Here is a 19,264-nt window from a genome sequence, read left to right as displayed (position 1 = left end):
ACTAACATCATCAAAATGGCGATATTACCAAAAGTCCTATATAAGTTCAGTGCAATGCCAATCAAAATCCCAACAGCATATCTTGTAGAAATCGATAAAAGAATCATGAAATTCATATGGAACAATAAGAGACCCAGAATAGCAAAAACAATACTAAGCAGGAAGTGTGAATCAGGCGGTATAGCGATACCAGACTTCAAACTATACTACAGAGCAATAGTAACAAAAACAGCATGGTACTGGTACCAAAACAGGCGGGTGGACCAATGGTACAGAATAGAGGACACAGTAACCAATCCACAAAACTACAACTATCTTATTTTTGATAAAGGGGCTAAAAGCATGCAATGGAGGAAGGATAGCATCTTCAACAAATGGTGCTGGGAAAACTGGAAATCCATTTGTACCAAAATGAATCTGAATCCCTATCTCTCGCCGTGCACAAAAGTTAACTCAAAATGGATCAAGGAGCTTGATATTAAATCAGAGACATGGCATCTGATAGAAGAAAAAGTTGGTTATTCTCCTTTTTTGTTCCAAGTCTATAAGTAAACTTGTCCTGTCTCCACGAGAGATCTTATCTTTGTTTTCCAAAGGTGGGTTTTTTTTTTTTTGTAAACATATTCGAAAAGATAGTTCAGGACAAAGATCAGTGTTCACAAAATCAAACATCTTTGTTCACAAGAAATCCAGAAATTCAAGAAAGCACATTAAAATTTGAATTTAATAAGTCAGGCTTGGTGGCACACACCTGTAATCCCAGCTACCCTGGAGCCTGAGGCAAGTTCTAGGACAGCCTCAACAATTCAGCAAGACTGTTAGCAGCTTAGACCCTGCTTTAAAATTTAAAAATTTTAAAAAATAAAAGAACAAGGAATGTAGCTCAGTGTTAAAGTTCTCCTCAGTTCAATCTCCAGTACTGCAAAGAAAAGAAAAAAAAAAAGAGGAAATAAAAATACTTAAAAAGAATAGAAAGAGAATATATAACTTTTAAACCAAGGCAGGTTGTGGTAGTAAGACAGAGTCATTCAAACCTGTAAAATCAGAGAGAACATAGAAAGAATGTAAGCTAATTAAATTGCCTATTAAAGGAGTATTTATGTGGTGTTTTTAAAATCCATCTATATGCTATTTATAAGAGGTAAAAGTAAACATGTAAAGATATTGGTCAAAAATGGTAAAAGACATGTTAGGCAAACATTAACCAAAAAGAAATATGTGCAATAATATTAATTCAAATAAGTTTTTTAAAAGAGAACACAAAATAGACTCACTCATAAATGAAATTTGGTATATGATAGAGGTGCCTTTATAAATCAATTAGGAAAGAAAACATTAATAAATAAAATGGTTCTGATACAATTGGGTAACTATGTATGGTAAGGAGTGTGAACCAAAGGCTAACCTCTTACCACAAATAAATAAGTTATAGGTCTACAATATAGAACACCTAAATAAGAAGCATCAGATTTATCATATCTGTTTAGGAAAGAATTTTTATTTACTTTGTAGAAAATATATGAATTTAAAAAGAGAATTGAGTAATACAAAGGGGTCTCACATTGCATTGGTAATATATTATTCTGTGTTAAAACATTTTTGAAACAAAATTAGCAGAATGTTAATTGTGTAGTAAATCTGAAATGAGGGTACTTCAGTGTTTTTAAAATGTGCTGCTATGCAGATAGTGAATTATTTGGTAATTCAATACTTTTCATATAATGTACTTATTTTGTTAATGACCCACTCCTAAAATGGAGACTTTTCATGTAATTTCCTAGAAAAACTCTTTAATAGTAGTATAATGAAAGTAATATCAATTTACATTTGTAGTGTGATTAGTGATTGAGACATTTGTAGATCATGAGGAATTGGAGATGGAAATGTATAGCACATGGCAAAATGCTGACCATCCCTGATGTCCAGCTTCTGGTTTCTAATAGTAAACCTCTAATTATGGGACAATAAAATGCCTCCATGTATATTCCTAAAAAGTTGCCCTACAGATATTCCTAAATCCCCTCTATGTAATGATTCTGTTACAACTGAGAATCCCTAGAATAAACAAAGAAAAATCAGGGGAAAGAGAATATATCTTAATCTATGGGAAATTTCTCTGTCTACAGTGATTTTCACTTCACAGAAAGTAGCAATTGAAACTTATTTAGTAAAGAAAGCTAAAATGGTAACTAAAAGATTTTTTTTTGAGGAGGCTGTTTCCCCACTTTTGTAGATAATATAAAAATGTTAAGAGGCCATTTTAAAATTTAATTTTGTAGACATTTGATATTTTTACTGTGGAGATTGTTGAAAATGAGTGGTGATGGAAGGGGTGTGATAAAATACAGAATGTTTTTAACATTTATCAGTCAGATCTTTTTAGTTGCAGTCATTAGTTTTTATATGCAGCATCTTTTTGTTTCTTCTCTTACATTATGTTCTTTAGTATTTTACCTTAAAATAAATGTTGAGGAATCTCTGTGCCTCTAACAATATAGGTGAGGATTGATCAAGAGGAAGCGCTTGATAATAAGTTCCTAGACGGAGTTTCCTACTCAAGAACTAATCCTATCAAAGTAAGCCCTCATTAATTTTCCATCATTGAAATTCAGGCTTCCATTGCAGGAAAGATTATGATTTCTGGCTCCTTTCCATTTGCTGTGGGTCACAGAACTCTGAACATTAAGCACTGCTGAAGCTTAAATAGCTAGGAATATTTTATACTGATGTGATGCTTAGATTATATGTCATGGTAGTTATGTGATTTACATATAAATAGAGTAATGTGTATTTGGCAAAATTGGGGCCATAGTGATTTTTATCATTTTTGTCTTGATGTGTTTTTGCTTCTGGAAATATACCAGGCACTTAAAATGAGAACAGTAAAGTATGCTTCCTCATTCTTAAAAGAACTATTCCTGAAATATAGAAATAGCATTCAGCTTGCAAATTATGAAAATTTGTCAGGTGGCCATTAAGAGAATGATAAGGACTGTATATCAGTACTACAAATACCTTTTAAACCTGTATTCTCAGTTAAAGCTAACAAATTCAGCGATTTGCTGGCAAAATTTGACAGAGCTGCATTCTGAAAAGATGCTTTTACTACGTCTAATTTCTTCTTTCCTGAAAAGCTTATTTTTATTATTTTCAAAATTTTTATTCAGCTAGATTTATACTTAAAGGTAAAAGGACTACTTGGAAATATTTGTTCGTTGGTTCATTCATTTGTTTCTGGCTTTTGTGTTGTTGCTTCAAAAATGATTAGATTTTATCTAAAAAGAATACTCTTGACAATAAATTTTTCATATTTAATCCAGATAGGGTCCAGGAAAATCCACCTTATTTGAAATATACCATGATAAGAATTCCACCAATCTATTGTAGTCTATATTCTGAGACCTGGGGTATGTGTTTTCTTGTGTGCTAGCTGCTGTGGTGTTCCTGACATTAGTTCTAACACCTAATGCCCTGAATACAAATAACAATGAAAGTCTCTTTTTAATAATAAATCTTAATTACTGTTCAGAAATGACCCATTGAGGCCCTGGGTTCGCTCCTCAGCACCATAAATAAATAAATAAAATTGTGTCCAACTACAACTAAAAAATAATTATCAAAAAAATAAAATTAGGTATATATGACAGCAGAATTCTGCATTTTGATTCATTGTGCATAATAGTGTTTTGTGGGATTTTTAGTACTAGGGATTGAACTCATGGGCACTTGACCACTGAGCCACATGCCCTATTTTGTATTTTATTTAGAGACGGAGTCTCACTGAGTTACTTAGCACCTTGCTTTTTGCTGAAGCTGGCTTTAGACTTAATCCTCCTGTTTTAGCCATCCAAGCTGCTGGGATCACAGGCATGTGCCACTCTGCCCGAGGACCCAGATTTTGGAAACCAAAGGACCTATTAATGACCTAGGAAAGATAAAATAGTATTTTGGGTAATTTCTTCCTAAAAGGTCACACACACAAGGTAAATGTCAGTTTAATAAATCATCAACTCTACCCCTCGTCCATTTCTAATCAAATGTATCCTTATAGATGACAGAAAATTGAAAGGACACGTGGTATATTGTAGTTGTTTTCAAACTTTTTGGTCGTAGGATCCTTTCATATTCTTTTTTTTTTAGATCAAAATTGCAGTATTTATTTAAATATCAATGTATTATGAAATATTTATACTGCCCCTGAAAATGAAAAATGGGACTACATAATTTTTAGCCTGTATTTTATTTTTATTTGAGGACCCAAAGAATTTTTGTTTATGTGGATTATACCTACTAGTATTTACTGAGATATTTTTAAAATATTAGCATATTATTTCACTGAAAAATAATAACTTATTGAAATTAACCAAAATAACATTTTTTTCTAAAAAAAAAAATAGCTGTTTCTCCCCCAAAATTAGAAGTAGTACTGTTTTATATTTTTACACTTGTTTTAGTTAATGTAAAAGATCTAGATTCTTGTATCTGCTTCTGCATTCAATCAATTGCAATACATTTTTTTGGTCAAAGTATATGAAAACTTATAGTTGTTGGCAAAGGAACTTCTCAGACACTTCTTAAGTCTTAGTTGCAATGTACATTCTTTATCAAGTAAACTTTCATGCTCTGTTACATTAAAATTCATTAGTCTCTCTTGCACTTGGAATGGCTCTTTACCCATACACGATGTTGTAATGTTATAGATTGGTCATATAGAATGTATTGGTTCACTGAGTTTGCACAACTTCCAATTATGAAAACTTTCATTTTACAACATCAAAAAATCACATTCATTAATGTCATCACTGATCTCATCCAAAGTCATTAAGTATTGGGAAGCTGCCAAGCTTACTATGACAGATATAAGTTTTCTTGTATTCTGATCTTCATCTGTCAGCTCAAATTTTTTCTTGAAGTAACAGGCTCACTTTATTCATTTTTTGAAAAATATTGGTCAAATAGCTAAGTCTAAAAAAAATTGTTTATCTGTCATTCTTTCAAGTAAAAATAGCATTTCTTGAAAAAAGTATTTATGTTGCCTTGTAGCTCAAATGATACTGTGTTTCGTCAAGTCAATCATTGTGTTTCAGAATATAGCACAAGTGCTTTACACTTATTCCTGTGTTATTTTACCAAAAAATTTAAAATATATTTAATAAAATTATTCATTTTTACTCCTTCACAAATATAATTACTATAATTAGACTTTGGGTCCATAGCCTTGATTTGTGCTTAGATGCCAACAGTTGGATCCATCAGTGGCTTTGCAAAATTAGCACAAATGTCAGCACAGTAAAAGCAAAAAATTACAGTATTCTTATGAAAATAGTTTGAAATGATAGACCCATGATTTAAGAAAGCTGATATAGAGGTAAACTCTCAGACCCTGGGCCATATGGGCCAGTGGCCTAAATCCTGGTTTTTCAATGTACTAATTATGAAACCTTAGTTTCTCTTACCCACAATTCTCTTACTATAAATGTAGATTATAATAAATTTTCCCTCATAGAATTACTGTAATGATTAAATTATATAAAACATGTAAATTGTTCCAAACAATTCTTGGCACATAGCAAGGGTAAACTGGTTAACTATTATTTGTTTTATTTTTTATTATTATTTTTTCACAGTACTGTACTGGTGATTGACCCCAGGAACCATTCTACAACTGATTTTGTGACAGGGTCTTACCACATTGCCTAAACCCAGCTCAAACTTGTGATTCCCCTGCCTCAGCCTCCTGAGGATTACTGGAATTGCAGGCGTGTACCACCATGACTACCTTGTTTACTGCTATTAGATTCTGATCGTGTTGTATTATTGCTTTGGTTTATTCATGGTTTTTACACTTAGAAGAGGATTGTATTTCAAGCTATAATAGATATATTACTTTGCTGCATCAGTTAATGAACAGTCTACCAGGGGAGTGTGGTACTGTAATAGTAAAGACTCGTTTGTTTGAATTGGTGAGATTTCCTGCCACTTTGAATTTTAACTTTTTTATTGATTTAACTTAAAGATCATTTTAAGTCTCCAAGAAAAAAAGTGCTACATGGCATTTCTTAAAGTCTTTCTTTTGTTTAGAATAAATTAAAATTAATTATGTTTGAAAATTTTGAAGTTTTTCAATATTCAGTGAAGCAATGGAAAGTTGCTCCGGAAGTACAGCTGTCCTTTCCAAGATGATAGTGTAAATTTAAAAAACATTAACTTACCCAAGTTTATAGTTTTTCATTCAAAATTGTAAGCCAGCTAAGAATGAATAGTAAAAAGTATGCTTATGTAGTTACTTATTTTTCTACTTTTTTTTCTTATCTAGGGAGATCATGACAAAAGATATAACTAATATAACCTTGTGTATGGGGGAGACATTAACCATTTACTTATTAATTATTTTATATGTTTCAGTCATTTTTTAATAATTTATAGAAGTAGAATGAAGACATATTAAAAAAACAACTATTAAATATTTTGGTAAATTTAAGAATAGCAACCCAAAATTTTATTCCAAAATTTCTCATTTTGAAAATATAAAAATATGACTTGTGCAGTGTGCTTTGAACTTACTGTTTAACTGTCATGCATATATCTGGAGGATATCCATGATGTTGATACCAATTCCAGATTTCAAATACCTCTCTAATGGGTTCTATCTTATTTCTGATTCTTCTTGCATGTGTATGGTCAATACACAGTCATCAAAACAAAACACTAAAAGATATCATAACTTCACTGGAGAACGCTGTCTTTTTCTTTTTATTAAAGTTTTATAGTTGTACATAGCAGTTGCGTTCATCCTAACAAACTCATATATTCATGGAAATAAATTTCAGTTCATGATCCCCACCTCCTTTTTAGCTATCTTTTTTGTTCTACAGTTGTAAAATATTTTTTAGATTTATTAGAAAAAGTTAAAATCATAAGTGGAATGTCTTTTTAAAAACTTCCTATACCACATGTTCTAATTACTTTGTAAACATATCTACCTATGGCATTTGTCCACTAAAATTGTATCAAACAAATATTGGTGCACAACTATCATTTAAAAAAATAGAAGATTACTCTGATTAAAAATAGAAGATTACTTATTCTTTTAGCAAAATATTATGGTCCAGGTTCTTGTTGCAAAATATTGTTATGAATTCCTAGCCATTGATGATTGAATGAATGAAAATTTTATATTTACTCATTGTTTTTTCTGATTCCCATGGTAAGGGGATTCACCAAAGATCATTTGAGCACTGAAAGTTTGAATTTCACTTATGTGACAAATTTTATCATTTCTCTGGAGTCTATAGTATTGCTGCATGTCTCATTGCATTCATCTTCTCACTAGTCCACTAATTGTGAATCATTTTTCTTTGTCAATTTTCTTCTCTTTAAAAATAAGGGTGGAAAATGAAAAATCCTGAATTCTCATTTGTGTTCAGTGAAAGCTTTTTTAATATAAAAGCCTATAATTTACATCTTATTGAAAGGAATGCAATACTTTGGATAGCACAAAAATAAAAATGAAAGATGGTAGTAATGATTTATTTCAGTATTGTTCCATCAGGTGTGGTCTGAATATGCTTTATTCTCACTAAAAACTCATGTTAGGGCTTAGTTCTTAAATGTGGCAGTTTCAGGAGGTGATATTTAATAGTAAGTGTTTAGGTCATGGAGTACTACCCTCATTAATGGATTGTTTTTCTTGAGACATTATTAATTCTCATGATACTAGATTGGATCTCATGAGAGTGAGCCCTGTCCCTCATGATTGGATTATCTCTTGCAGGAGCGGGTTGTTATAAGGCAAGCTGGATTATCCCTTTGGTCTGTCTCTTTTCCTCACTTGGTGCTGGCTACTCTTACAAATACTACTGCCATGTGATGTCATCCACAGTGTTATGATACAGCAAAATACACTGGCCAGATATACCTTTCTTGAACTTTCTTGCCTCTAGAACTGGGTGTTAAACAAACCACTTTATAACTTAGTCTGTGGTATTTCTTAGTCTGTGGTATTTTGTTATAGCAACACAAGATGGACTAAGACAATTCCAAATGAACTCAGCAATTCCATTATTATTATGTTTTTAATGCATAAATAGAACAATTTATTCATAATAAAATAATTCCTACTTGTATAAAATCGTAAAATATTTCATAGTATAGGAAAAATAAAATCACTAAGATTTCAGTAACATAGATTTATAGAAGGATCCCTTAAACCTATATGATAATTGTTCCCTCTAAAGTAACAAAATATTAATCAGCCCAAGTAGTTAGAACTACTCAAATCTCAAAAACTAAAATTGGATATCATTTACAGTTAGTGTAGATTTTATGTAAAGGTAATCAACTGACCTCCTCATTCTGTTTTCCTTCACACACTGACTTAACCTTTAGCTGGAAGCTGGATCATTCAAAGATTAATAATAATCAGGAATGAGCCAGCATGGTGAACTGAAGGAGCACAAAGATATTTGAAAATATTATATTAATAATATTGATAATAGCTTTTTTTGGTGCTAGGAATTGAACCTAGGTCCTTGTGCATATGAGGCAAGCACTCTACCAACTGAGCTATATCCCTAGCCCTAATAATAGCTTTTTAAAAGAGTAAAAACCAGAATAAAGTATAAACCCAGTCAACGACATAATGAATAGATGTGAGGAAATCTACATAGTAAAATGAAAAAGTACAAAAATACATAATAATAATCTCAGAAAAGATTTCACAGCAACACCCAGTGCAGAATTGTGTATAAATTTTGAGAGAAAGAAAGTTGACTCAAGAATTGCATAGGAGCTAAATATAGCGTAGCAAGCATAAAAGTAGCAGACAGCATTCTTAAGAAGGTAAGAATTAAGGGAATACAACCCCAAGAGCTTTTATTAGAGAATATGAACACAAAAATGTATGTCAAATTTCAGCCAAAAAGATGAATAAAATTAAAAATTCAAGGAACTTGTTGAAAGACTAGGGTGAACCATTAAGCCCATTTAAATGTAACATTGATCTAGACTGGATGACACAAACCTGTAATCCTAGCCACAAGTTAAAGGGCATTCTGTGCAATTTAGCAAGACCTTGTCTCAAAATAATAAATAAAAAGAATCCAGACTATATCTCAGTAGTAAAATGTCTCTGGGGCTTCAATTCCCAGTACCAAAAATAAAATAAGCCTGAGATTGAACAATTATGTTACATTTACAGTATAGAATGTAAATGTCATAAAAATTTTATCAAAATATTATATGTAAATTGAATTATTAGAAACCAGAGAAGAGGCCCAACATATAACTGTATTAATTTTATATTTTACAACAGTTGTATATATATATTAATACTTATTCTTGAAAAATATAATTCAGAAGTTTTTCATTCCTTTTTTTATGATCCTTAATTTGATCTTTCAGAAATTATCATCTTTTATGACAGATAAATTAAGTGTTTTTCTGTTTTATTTCTATTTTTGAAGTATGGGTACATCTAATATTATGAACCTCATAAAATAGCAAGTGTAATATGATCCAGGCTTTCTAGAATTTTTTTATTCATTTACAATTTTAGCTATATGTGCATAGGAATATATCAATGCTTTTTATATTATTTTGACTGTTAGATTTTGAGGACTTTGAAAATGGTATTTTTTTTGTAAATATAGTATATTTCATTTATTACAGAAACTTCTATGGTATCACTTCTTTGGAATAATCTGAGGCTAAAAATTACAAAACAGACTTATTGAATATTTGGGGAGTGATTTACCCAAATTTTATATTATTAATAGACAACATAGAAAAATACTTATAAGCCAACTTGCTTTAGTCTTCACAACCACTTTTATATAGTGCAAAGAATAGAAGACTGGCAATTAGAAGTCCTGGATTCTGTTTTCTACTTTATAATATATACCTGTGACCTGCTTCAAGCCTTAGATGACTTGCCGATAAATAGGGAAAAATAAATAACACCAATCTTGACAAACCACAGAACTTTTGCATGACTCAGATAAGTTGAAGTAGATGAAAATGTTTTATAAAATAATGGTGATAATGCAATTTGAGAAAACAGGTTAATTAAGAAGAGAAGACAATCTAAGAGGTTTCAAGTCTTGAACCAGACAAATGACCAGGTTAAAAAAAATTGCATTTTAACACTGGAGGATCTGTCATCAATAACCCACTAAAGAATACCACATGACTTAATTTTCTGATTTTGAGAAAGTGGGGGAGCACATATCCTAGAAATTCTCTGATTCAATAATCTAATCTTCAAACCTTTGCAGATTCAAGAACCTTAAGTCAACGGGCAATTAATATGCCAGGAGCTGTGTTCCATTATCCTTTATTTTTATTTGTCCTTTCATACATATGATTCAAATACATATGATTCAAATGTTTGTATTTCTTTTTATCTGACATAGCACTAGCATAATAGTTTTCATACAAGCCTGTAGTAAAATTGGTTGTCTTATTTTAGCAATAAGTCATCTTTTGCTTCAATATTAATAGTTCCTAAAAATATCTGAACATAATTGTTTTTTCTTTTTTTAAATATTATTTTTAGTTATACATGGGCACAATATCTTTATTTTGTTTATTTATTTTTATGTGGTGCTGAGGATCAAACCCAGGGTCTCACACGTGCGAGGTGAGCACTCTACCACTGAGCCACAACCCCAGCCCCCATAATTGTTTTTCTATTTAAAAAATTCCAAAGAGTTATTCTGTGAATCTACTGTTTTCTTATAGATTTATAATTCTCACCATCTGACTATTATACCTTTATTGGTGATTATGAAAATGAAGGTAGGTCCCCCTGAGCCCCACCAAGATTCTTAAAAAAATAAGGAACAGGGAGTAATGTTAATTAGGGAGAGCCGCTTAGTACTGCTTTTGCCTATACTAGGTATTTTTTTTGCTTACATGAAACCCATTCTTATTCCGTTGAATGTATCCTGATATAGCACAAAACACCATCTTTCTTCATTGTTAAAAAGAGAATGCTTTTTGAAAATGAGTGGTTCAGTGGAACAATACAAACATTTTATGGAACATTTTCTTATTTTTTTTCAGAATTTCCTTTTTTGTTAACCCATGTTATACATATAGCCAAGAAGACAACAGTAAGTCAGATATATAGCAAATAAAGAGTCCTATAAATTTGGAAAGTAGAAGGTCTATTTCATATAAACATACTTAAAATATTGTGAACTCAGTAATTGAGAGGGGATTAAAGCTTGTTAATTCTAAGAACTAGTAAGACTGTAAATATTAACTTGTCCTCCTTAGGCTATGCCTTACAAATCCACCTCAACCTGTATAATAGTGCTTGGCAGTCTCTTTTCTTTCCATTTCTTGTCATTTCAACACACCTTATAAATCCACCTCAACCTGTATAATAGTGCTTGGCAGTCTCTTTTCCTTCCATTATATTTTAAGAAATGTTTCCTATTTAATTTTTTATTTTTATAGACTTTCACATCATTGACTATAATTTTCTCCTTTTCAAAATCAAGATAATGAACTCCCACTTTTGCTTTTCTTATTGATAAATCTGAAGTTTACAATGCCAGACCATGTGGAAAGACCTAATGAAATGCTAAACATAGCTGTTCTTGCTCACTATTGCTAGGGGGCAGTATTTACTTAGCTGACTATACAGATAAGCACTAGCCAAAACATGCATATGTAATTTCATGATCTGAGAAAATACTTAGAGCATGTATGATTTCTTTTCATTTTCAGTTTCCAACTTTTATGAGGAAATAGCTAAAATCTCTCTAGCTTTATGAAAGCATATGTATTTTATATTTGTAATCAAATTTTTAAAATTTATTTGCTTTTTTGAAAAATTAAAACCTGCCTGATATTCAAAATTATCTTATTATACTGTCATTTTTTTCTATATCAGATAACATTATGAAACTGTACCAATACCTTTAGAAATTAAGGCAAAAATATCAATATTTTTTCAATTAAGATTTTAAAAGTAATATAGAAAGTATAAATAACAGGTATTACAATCTCACAGACTGCCATTTTTTTAAACCTGAATTTAATTGGTAAGAGGTGACTAGAACTGACTTGTCAAAATTAGAATTGAAGTGCTTATTTCCTCATTGCAGTCCTTGGCTGTTTTTACTAATACGTGATGGCCTAAATATTAGTGTACACTTCATTTGGTATACTATAGGAAAATATTGGTATGATAGAACAGGAGAATGAAGTGATCACAGTTTTATTTTTAGAAAGGTAAATTTGGCTGAAGGAAATATTGAAGCAGTTAGAAATTAAAAGTAGGTTGAATACTTATGAAACATTTGCCATAGCTGATAAAGAAGGAATGATAATCAAAACAAGGGTGGTTCAGTATGAAGGGATAGAAACAACAGACTGAGGAGATCTTGGAGAAATAACACCTATGGGATTTGATATGAAATACTTTAAAATTAAGTTTATTCAACCTAAGTGACTGGAATGATAGGTGCTAATAGAAAGACAAGGCCATTTGGGAGTGACCATGAGTATAGTATCTTGGATGTAGTTAAGTTATATAGAAAACAACTTCATCTTTTCAAGGCCTCCTCTTAAATTTTATTCGATGGTACTAGAACATCATAATTTGTGAGCATAGTTTTATGCTATTACTAAGACAATACTTTCTGAGTACTCTATACAGTGCTTTGTTTATTGCAGGGGTTTGGTTTGGTTTGGTTTCAGTTTGGGTTTTAGTTTTTTATTTTTCTTTGTGCACTGACCTGTGTAAAAAGAAACTACCTGGGCTTTGTATGAGTCTGGCAATTTTTGCCTCTGATCATTTTAAATAGGTCCCCACTTTATGTAGTTTCCTTATATAGATGTCATTTTTAGTATTTAGCAGTGTTTGAGGGGGAACCCTATGCAATTTCTGGGGATTTCTCTCTAAGCAGATTTCTTCTGTCTAAAATTATGAAGATTCTAGCCACCTTGACTTCCTCACTCTCCCAACTCTGCCTCCTTAGCTCAGGACAACCACCAAGCTCTTCCTGGCTTTTTCCTTCCTCTAATGGCCTAAAAACTCTTTGCAGAATGTCAGTAAGCTGACATTCTGGACAGTTATAGGTTTCATTTCATGTATTTCCCCTCTCAGGCATTACTCTACATGCTAATATCCTAGATCTGCAAATTGTTGTTTCATATATTCTGTCTAAATTGTATGCATTTCAAGTAGGAGGGTAGATCTGATTCCTATTCCATCTTGTTCAGAAGCACAATCCCTCTATAGATCTTGATGAAGTTAATAATTAGATAGGATAGAATGGGGTGAAAGGTACTATTAGTTAATTGCTGAACTAATTTGGCAAATATTCTTAGTGACAGTTGGTTTTCCTCAAAACAGTAGCAAATAATATAATTGATGCTATGTTTATAAAAGAAAGATTGAATAATAGTGATGGAACTAATCTCTTTTAATTTTTTAATTTAAATTTTAATCAAAGGTGAAGAATTAGGGTGAATAATTTGTATTTTGTTAGATACTACTGTTTTCTACAGTTCATACTTGTTACTATGAAGACACATATGTCTTTCCCTTTTTGAATTTGTAATGTCTCTAAAAAGGACTATTTACATTTCAACTTGTGTAAATGATGATGTGGAGATCAATAGCCTTTATTTTACTATAATACTTATGTTTTAATGAATTATATAATTGAATAGTTATTGACTGGCATTTTGATAGCATAGATACTCCATTGTGTACAATGTAAAGACAATGTGCAACTCTACTCATAAATTTACAATTAATGGGTACCAAAAGAATATTTATTTAAGCTCTATAGGAAGTACAAGTCTTTGTTTAATAGTATCCTGTATTTACTCATACAGTAAAATAAACTTCATGCTTTTTCAGATTTTTCTGCAAATTATTTTTGGTTTTTAAAACTTGCTAGTGACAGTCCTAGTGTGTGACCCATCCAGCTATATAACTCCTTGGTATTTATTCTAAGGAATTAAAGTTCACAATGACACATGCATACCCATGTTTATAGCTGCACAATTCACATTTGCCAAACCATAAAACCAGCCTAGGTGACTAAGAGCAAGGGAAGATTAAATAAGAAATCATCTCAAGCCATGAAATAGAAAAAAAGGGGTGAATATGTAGAAGAATGAAACTAGACCCGTATCTCTCACCCTGCATAAAAATCAACTCAGTGGATCAAATACCTAGGAATTAGAACAGAAATTATGCAACTCTTAGAAGAAAATAGAGGTTCAACACTCCAGCATATAAGTACAGGCAACAACTTTCTCGAAAAGATCCCTACAGCTCTGGAAATAATGCCAAGAGTTAATAAGTGGATGGCATCAAATTAAAAAGCTTCTGCACAGCAAAGGAAACAATTAGGAATATGAATAGAGAACGTACAGACTGAGAAATCTAGCTACTCTTTTTTTTTAGTTCTCTAATATCTAGAATATATAAAAAAATCAAAAATTTCACACCAAAAACTCACATACCCCATAATTTGACCCAGCTATTCCCCTTCTCAGACTATACCCAAAAGACCTAAAAAGAGCATACTACAGGGACACAGCTACATCAATGTTCATAGCAGCACAGTTCACAATAGCTTGACTGTGGAACCAACCTAGATGCCCTTCAATAGATGAATGGATAAAAAAAAATGTGGCTTTTATACACAATGGAATATTAAGCAGCACTAAAAAATAATAAGATCCTGGCATTTGCAAGGAAATGGATGGCATTAGAGCAGATTATGCTAAGTGAAGTTAGCCAATCCCTAAAAAACAAATGCCAAATGTCTTCTCGGATATAAGGGAGGTGACTCAAAGCAGAGTAGGGAGGAAGAGCATGAGAAGAAGATTACCACTAAACAGGGAAGAGAGGTGGGAGGGAATGGGAGGGAGAAGGGGAATTGCACAGAAGATGGAAGGAGACCCTCATCGTTATACAAAATACATATACGATGGTATGAGGGGGAAGGGGGAAAAAGAGAGAAAAGTGTCACAGTAGATTGGGTAGAGAGAGGTGAGGGGAGGGGAGGGGAGGGGAAGATAGGGAGGGCAGCAGAATACAACAGACACTAGGATTGCTGTATGTATATACATGGCTGTATAACCAATGTGATCCTGCAATCTGTACACATGGAAAAATGAGAATTCATACCCTGTTTGAATCAAATGTATGATATGTCAAGATCATTGTATTGTCTTGAGAAACTAATAAAAAAAAGAAATGGGCAAATGAATAAAATAGACACTTCCCAAAAGAAGAAATACAAATGGCCAACATATATATGAAAAATGTTCAATATCATTAGCAATTAGGGAAATGCAAATCAAAACTACACTGAGATTTTTATCTCACACCAGTCAGGATGGCAGTCATCAAGAATACAAATAATAAATGCTGGAATGGGTGTGGAGAAAAAGGAACACTCTTACCCTGTTGGTAGGATTGTAAATTCATACAACCACTCTGGAAATCAATGTTTAGCTTCCTCAAAAGATAGGCAAGGAACCATCATATAGCTATACGACTCCTAGGTATTTATCCTAAAGAATTAAGATTATCATGCTACAGTGATACATGCATGTTTGTAGCAGCACGGTTCACATTTGCCAAACTATGGAACCAGCTTAGGTATTCAAATGATTACCTTATAATCTGACAGTGGGTGAATGGATAAAGAAAATGTGACACACACACACACACACACACACACACACACACACACACACAATGGAGTTTTATTCAGCCATAAAGAAAAATGAAAATAGGTAAAACTAGAGACCATTATGTTCTATGAAATAAGTCAACTCAGAGGGTCAAAGGTTTTGTTTTCTCTCATGGGGAAGCTAGAGAGAAAAAGGAAAAGAAAGGTGGTGGGGAATCTCAGGAAAATCAAAGGGATTAAGTGGGGGTAGGTGAGAAGGGAGAGAAAAGTTGTGGGATTGATATTGGCCAAATTATATTGTTAAATTGTATGCATGTATGATTATGTAAGAATAAATCCCATCATTATATACAACTGTAGTGCTCCAATAAAATGTGTGCAGGAGAAAAGAAGGGGTTAATTTATTTTTCCTCTACCTTTGTTCTATTTAGGCCCTAAATAGATTGGATGATGCCCACTCAAACTGGGAAGATGATGTATTTTATTTGGTGCACTGATTCAAATGATTACCTTATCTGGAAACACCATCAGAGACACACCCCAAAATATTATTTAATCAGATACCTGAGTCCTCTGATCTAATCACTTTGTCACATAAGCTTAACTATTACAAGAATCTTTAAAATCTCAGCAGTATTTTTGTGTCACTGAAAAGTGCACCCTTAAAAATAGCATACTAGTATGGCATTGAATTAGCTATGATCTGGAGGGTATCCTCTGATCAAATGAAGGTATTCTGTGAATGATTCCTGAAGAAGTCATCTATATTTGTAATATAGACAGATATTACAAAATAAAGTATTTGTGGCAATAATTATAGTTACCTGCATTGTTTTTTTATTTTAATCAATGGAATAGACCAAAACATAGAATTTTTTTTTAACTATTCAGTTTAGTTTATTGGCGATCATTCTAATTTTGTCTTTCATTTCTTCTTTATCCATCCCCTGTACTCCTTCTCATAGCTCTATGCCATCCCTTGGTTTCTCACCATGTTTACTCGTAAGTATTATTTTTCCTCTTTTAGAATTGTATTAGCAAAAATACAGTTTTATTCTTCCCTGACATTTTATATTTGTAATAATATTAAGCAAATTTAATATGCATCCCCTGTGTGGTTCTTGCATGGTAAAGGTGAGTATAAAATAATTCCAATTGTTCTGACCCCTGAACATTAAAATGAGAATTGTATAGGTTGAAAATTTATTTTATATTTCATGATATTCATTCAAGCCTTTCCCCCTTTGAAAACAGTATTTAACATCAATTGTGGGGTTTATCTAAAGGTATCAAGGCTATATTTTACAACCAAATTAGGCTTAATTTCTAGAGATTCTATAATAACTCACAGTTTTATTTTCTAAACTAGGAGGACTCCTAGAAATTAAGCAGATTATGTGAATGTTGTACTTTACTTATAAATATTAATACAGTGAACATCCTTACTTAAATATGGTACACGTGATAAATGGAATAATATTTGGAATAGATCTGTATGCATGGGCCTGGGAAGATATCCACAATATTATTAAATGAAAAAAGGAGTTATAAAAATAGAAGACTGTTAAAAGGATGTTTTTGATGAATATTTAATAAAGCAGGTGTTTATAACACATAATGGGGATGTAACCTTACTGTATATAAAACAATTTTAAGGTTTATCTACATAAATAAACTTGTATAATAATATAACTAAATAATTCTGGGGAGAAATGTTATGAATTGTACATATATACCAATATTGATAAGTTAGAAAGTGTCATCTATTTGACTGATATGATAATTAATTAATTTAAGGAGACCTTAGGAAGCTATAAGGTGACAAAACTAAATAAACATTTTATAAAAACAGTTTGTAATATTAGCTCCTAAAGAATAGTTTGGACCATAAAATAATACTGATATATCTAGTCAAGCAGGTTATTATTGTTGTTTATTTTAATTTTTAACTTAATTAATTTTTAAAAATCATTCTACAGATGTATTTCCACTGCACAAAATTTTCCACCTCTGGGATACTTTACTACTTGGAAATTCCTCTTTCCCATTCTGTATTGGAGTAGCAATTCTCCAGCAACTGCGGGACCGGCTTTTGGCTAATGGCTTTAATGAATGCATTCTTCTCTTCTCTGATTTACCAGGTAGAGGTCTAAATAAATGGAATAACTAAATGTAATTTAAGTGTAAAATAATGAGATATTTTTAAGCCATTGTTTTAGTTAGCATTTTTGTAGCTGTGACCAAAAGACCTGACAATAACAATTTTAAGGAGGAAAAATTTATGAGAGAGAGAGAAAGAAACTTTGCCCTTCAGGGTACAAATCAAAGTTCAGTGGAATTCTGTCATACCATACAAGATAGTAAGTTAAGTTGTATAGGGTATTCCCAAGTGAGGAGTTTGTAAATCTAGGGGTTGAATGCTTAAATGTAGACAAATGGATAGCAACTATACACTTGATGCTGTGATTTAAAAAAAAAAAAAAAAACTAGCGTGGCTCTTAGAATGTAAGTAAATTTGTGAAAGTGGGGTACAAAAGCTATTTTTGCAGAAACTGAAATAGTTTTAGGTAGAAAAATTCTACTTTTTTCACAGTATTTCTTTGATTCCATTCCTTCTCCTTTTTGCTTTGCTGTCCTTCATATTTTCAGACAAGCACAAGTTACTACTGATAATAAACACACTTTAAATTACATACGAAATAAATTTTCCTGAAAACCAAATAAATAGAGAAAGGTACTCTAAAGTTATCTGTATTAAGCCTCGAAAGGAATAAGAAACCTGCTTCCTATCTGCTTTTTATTTTTAGTGGATGATCTGTGTTTCATTCTGTATTATCTGTCTGTTGAAAATCTTCATCTTTTGGGGGGAAAATAGTAACAAAATGCCTTGGGGTAATTTAAAACTTTTCCTTTCTCCTGCCCCCAAAACTAAAAATATCACCATCAGCTAATTTATCAAATTTTAATTAAAGTGTGTTATTTCATATGTAAACAAATAATAGTTTAGTTCTTTAATTTTTTCTGGGAAATTTTTTATGAAAATTGTCAAGTTTTTGTTGTTGTGTTGTTTATTTTTGGTTTTGAACAGGAACAGAGAAGCTAGTTTCATAACCTAAGAATACAGTCTGTACCCTACAGATGTTTTCTTGTCATTCTCAACTTGCCAAAGTAAATAGAAATTGATTGATTAGGATTAAAAGAATTTTTCTGGTCAGTTATAAAAATATGTATATTGAAAATGCTGATTTTGCATTTTGAAATAAAGCAAATTTAATGCCTTTCCTATTTCGTATATAAATATTTCCTTTAAACACCAGTGAAGGAATCTGTTTTAATTTTTTATAGACAAATTAGTAGTAACTCTGCTTGTCCACTAAAAATATTATTTCTGAAATAATAAAACTATATACATTTGTTATAACTGAATAATTGAGAAAGTATCTCTCTTCCTTAACCTTTGAAAATAGGACACCTTCTTTATATGTGAATTACCCTGATCCACAATGCCATTATTCTGGTCATTGTATATGATTCCTGTTAGGGGAGAGAGAGGCTTCTAAGAAAAAATATTACCTCTTTCAAAAAGCATA

General features: G+C 31.7%; 1 protein-coding gene across 1 annotated transcript in view; it reads left to right on the top strand.

Moving 5' to 3' along the window:
• Nucleotides 1–19,264, top strand: part of Tbck (TBC1 domain containing kinase) — a 224,468-nt gene that overhangs the window by 100,537 nt on the left and 104,667 nt on the right. The window contains exons 21-22 of the mRNA XM_026403170.2: nt 16,640–16,676; nt 17,654–17,815. Of these exons, the coding sequence (XP_026258955.2) occupies nt 16,640–16,676; nt 17,654–17,815 (199 nt within the window). The remainder of the gene's footprint in view (nt 1–16,639; nt 16,677–17,653; nt 17,816–19,264) is intronic.

Source organism: Urocitellus parryii, chromosome 10 (genome assembly GCF_045843805.1).
Source record: "Urocitellus parryii isolate mUroPar1 chromosome 10, mUroPar1.hap1, whole genome shotgun sequence".
NCBI classification, from domain to species: Eukaryota; Metazoa; Chordata; class Mammalia; order Rodentia; family Sciuridae; genus Urocitellus; species Urocitellus parryii.
The sequence above is the reverse complement of the archived record's forward strand: the minus strand, read 5'-3'. Positions and strand labels throughout refer to the sequence as shown.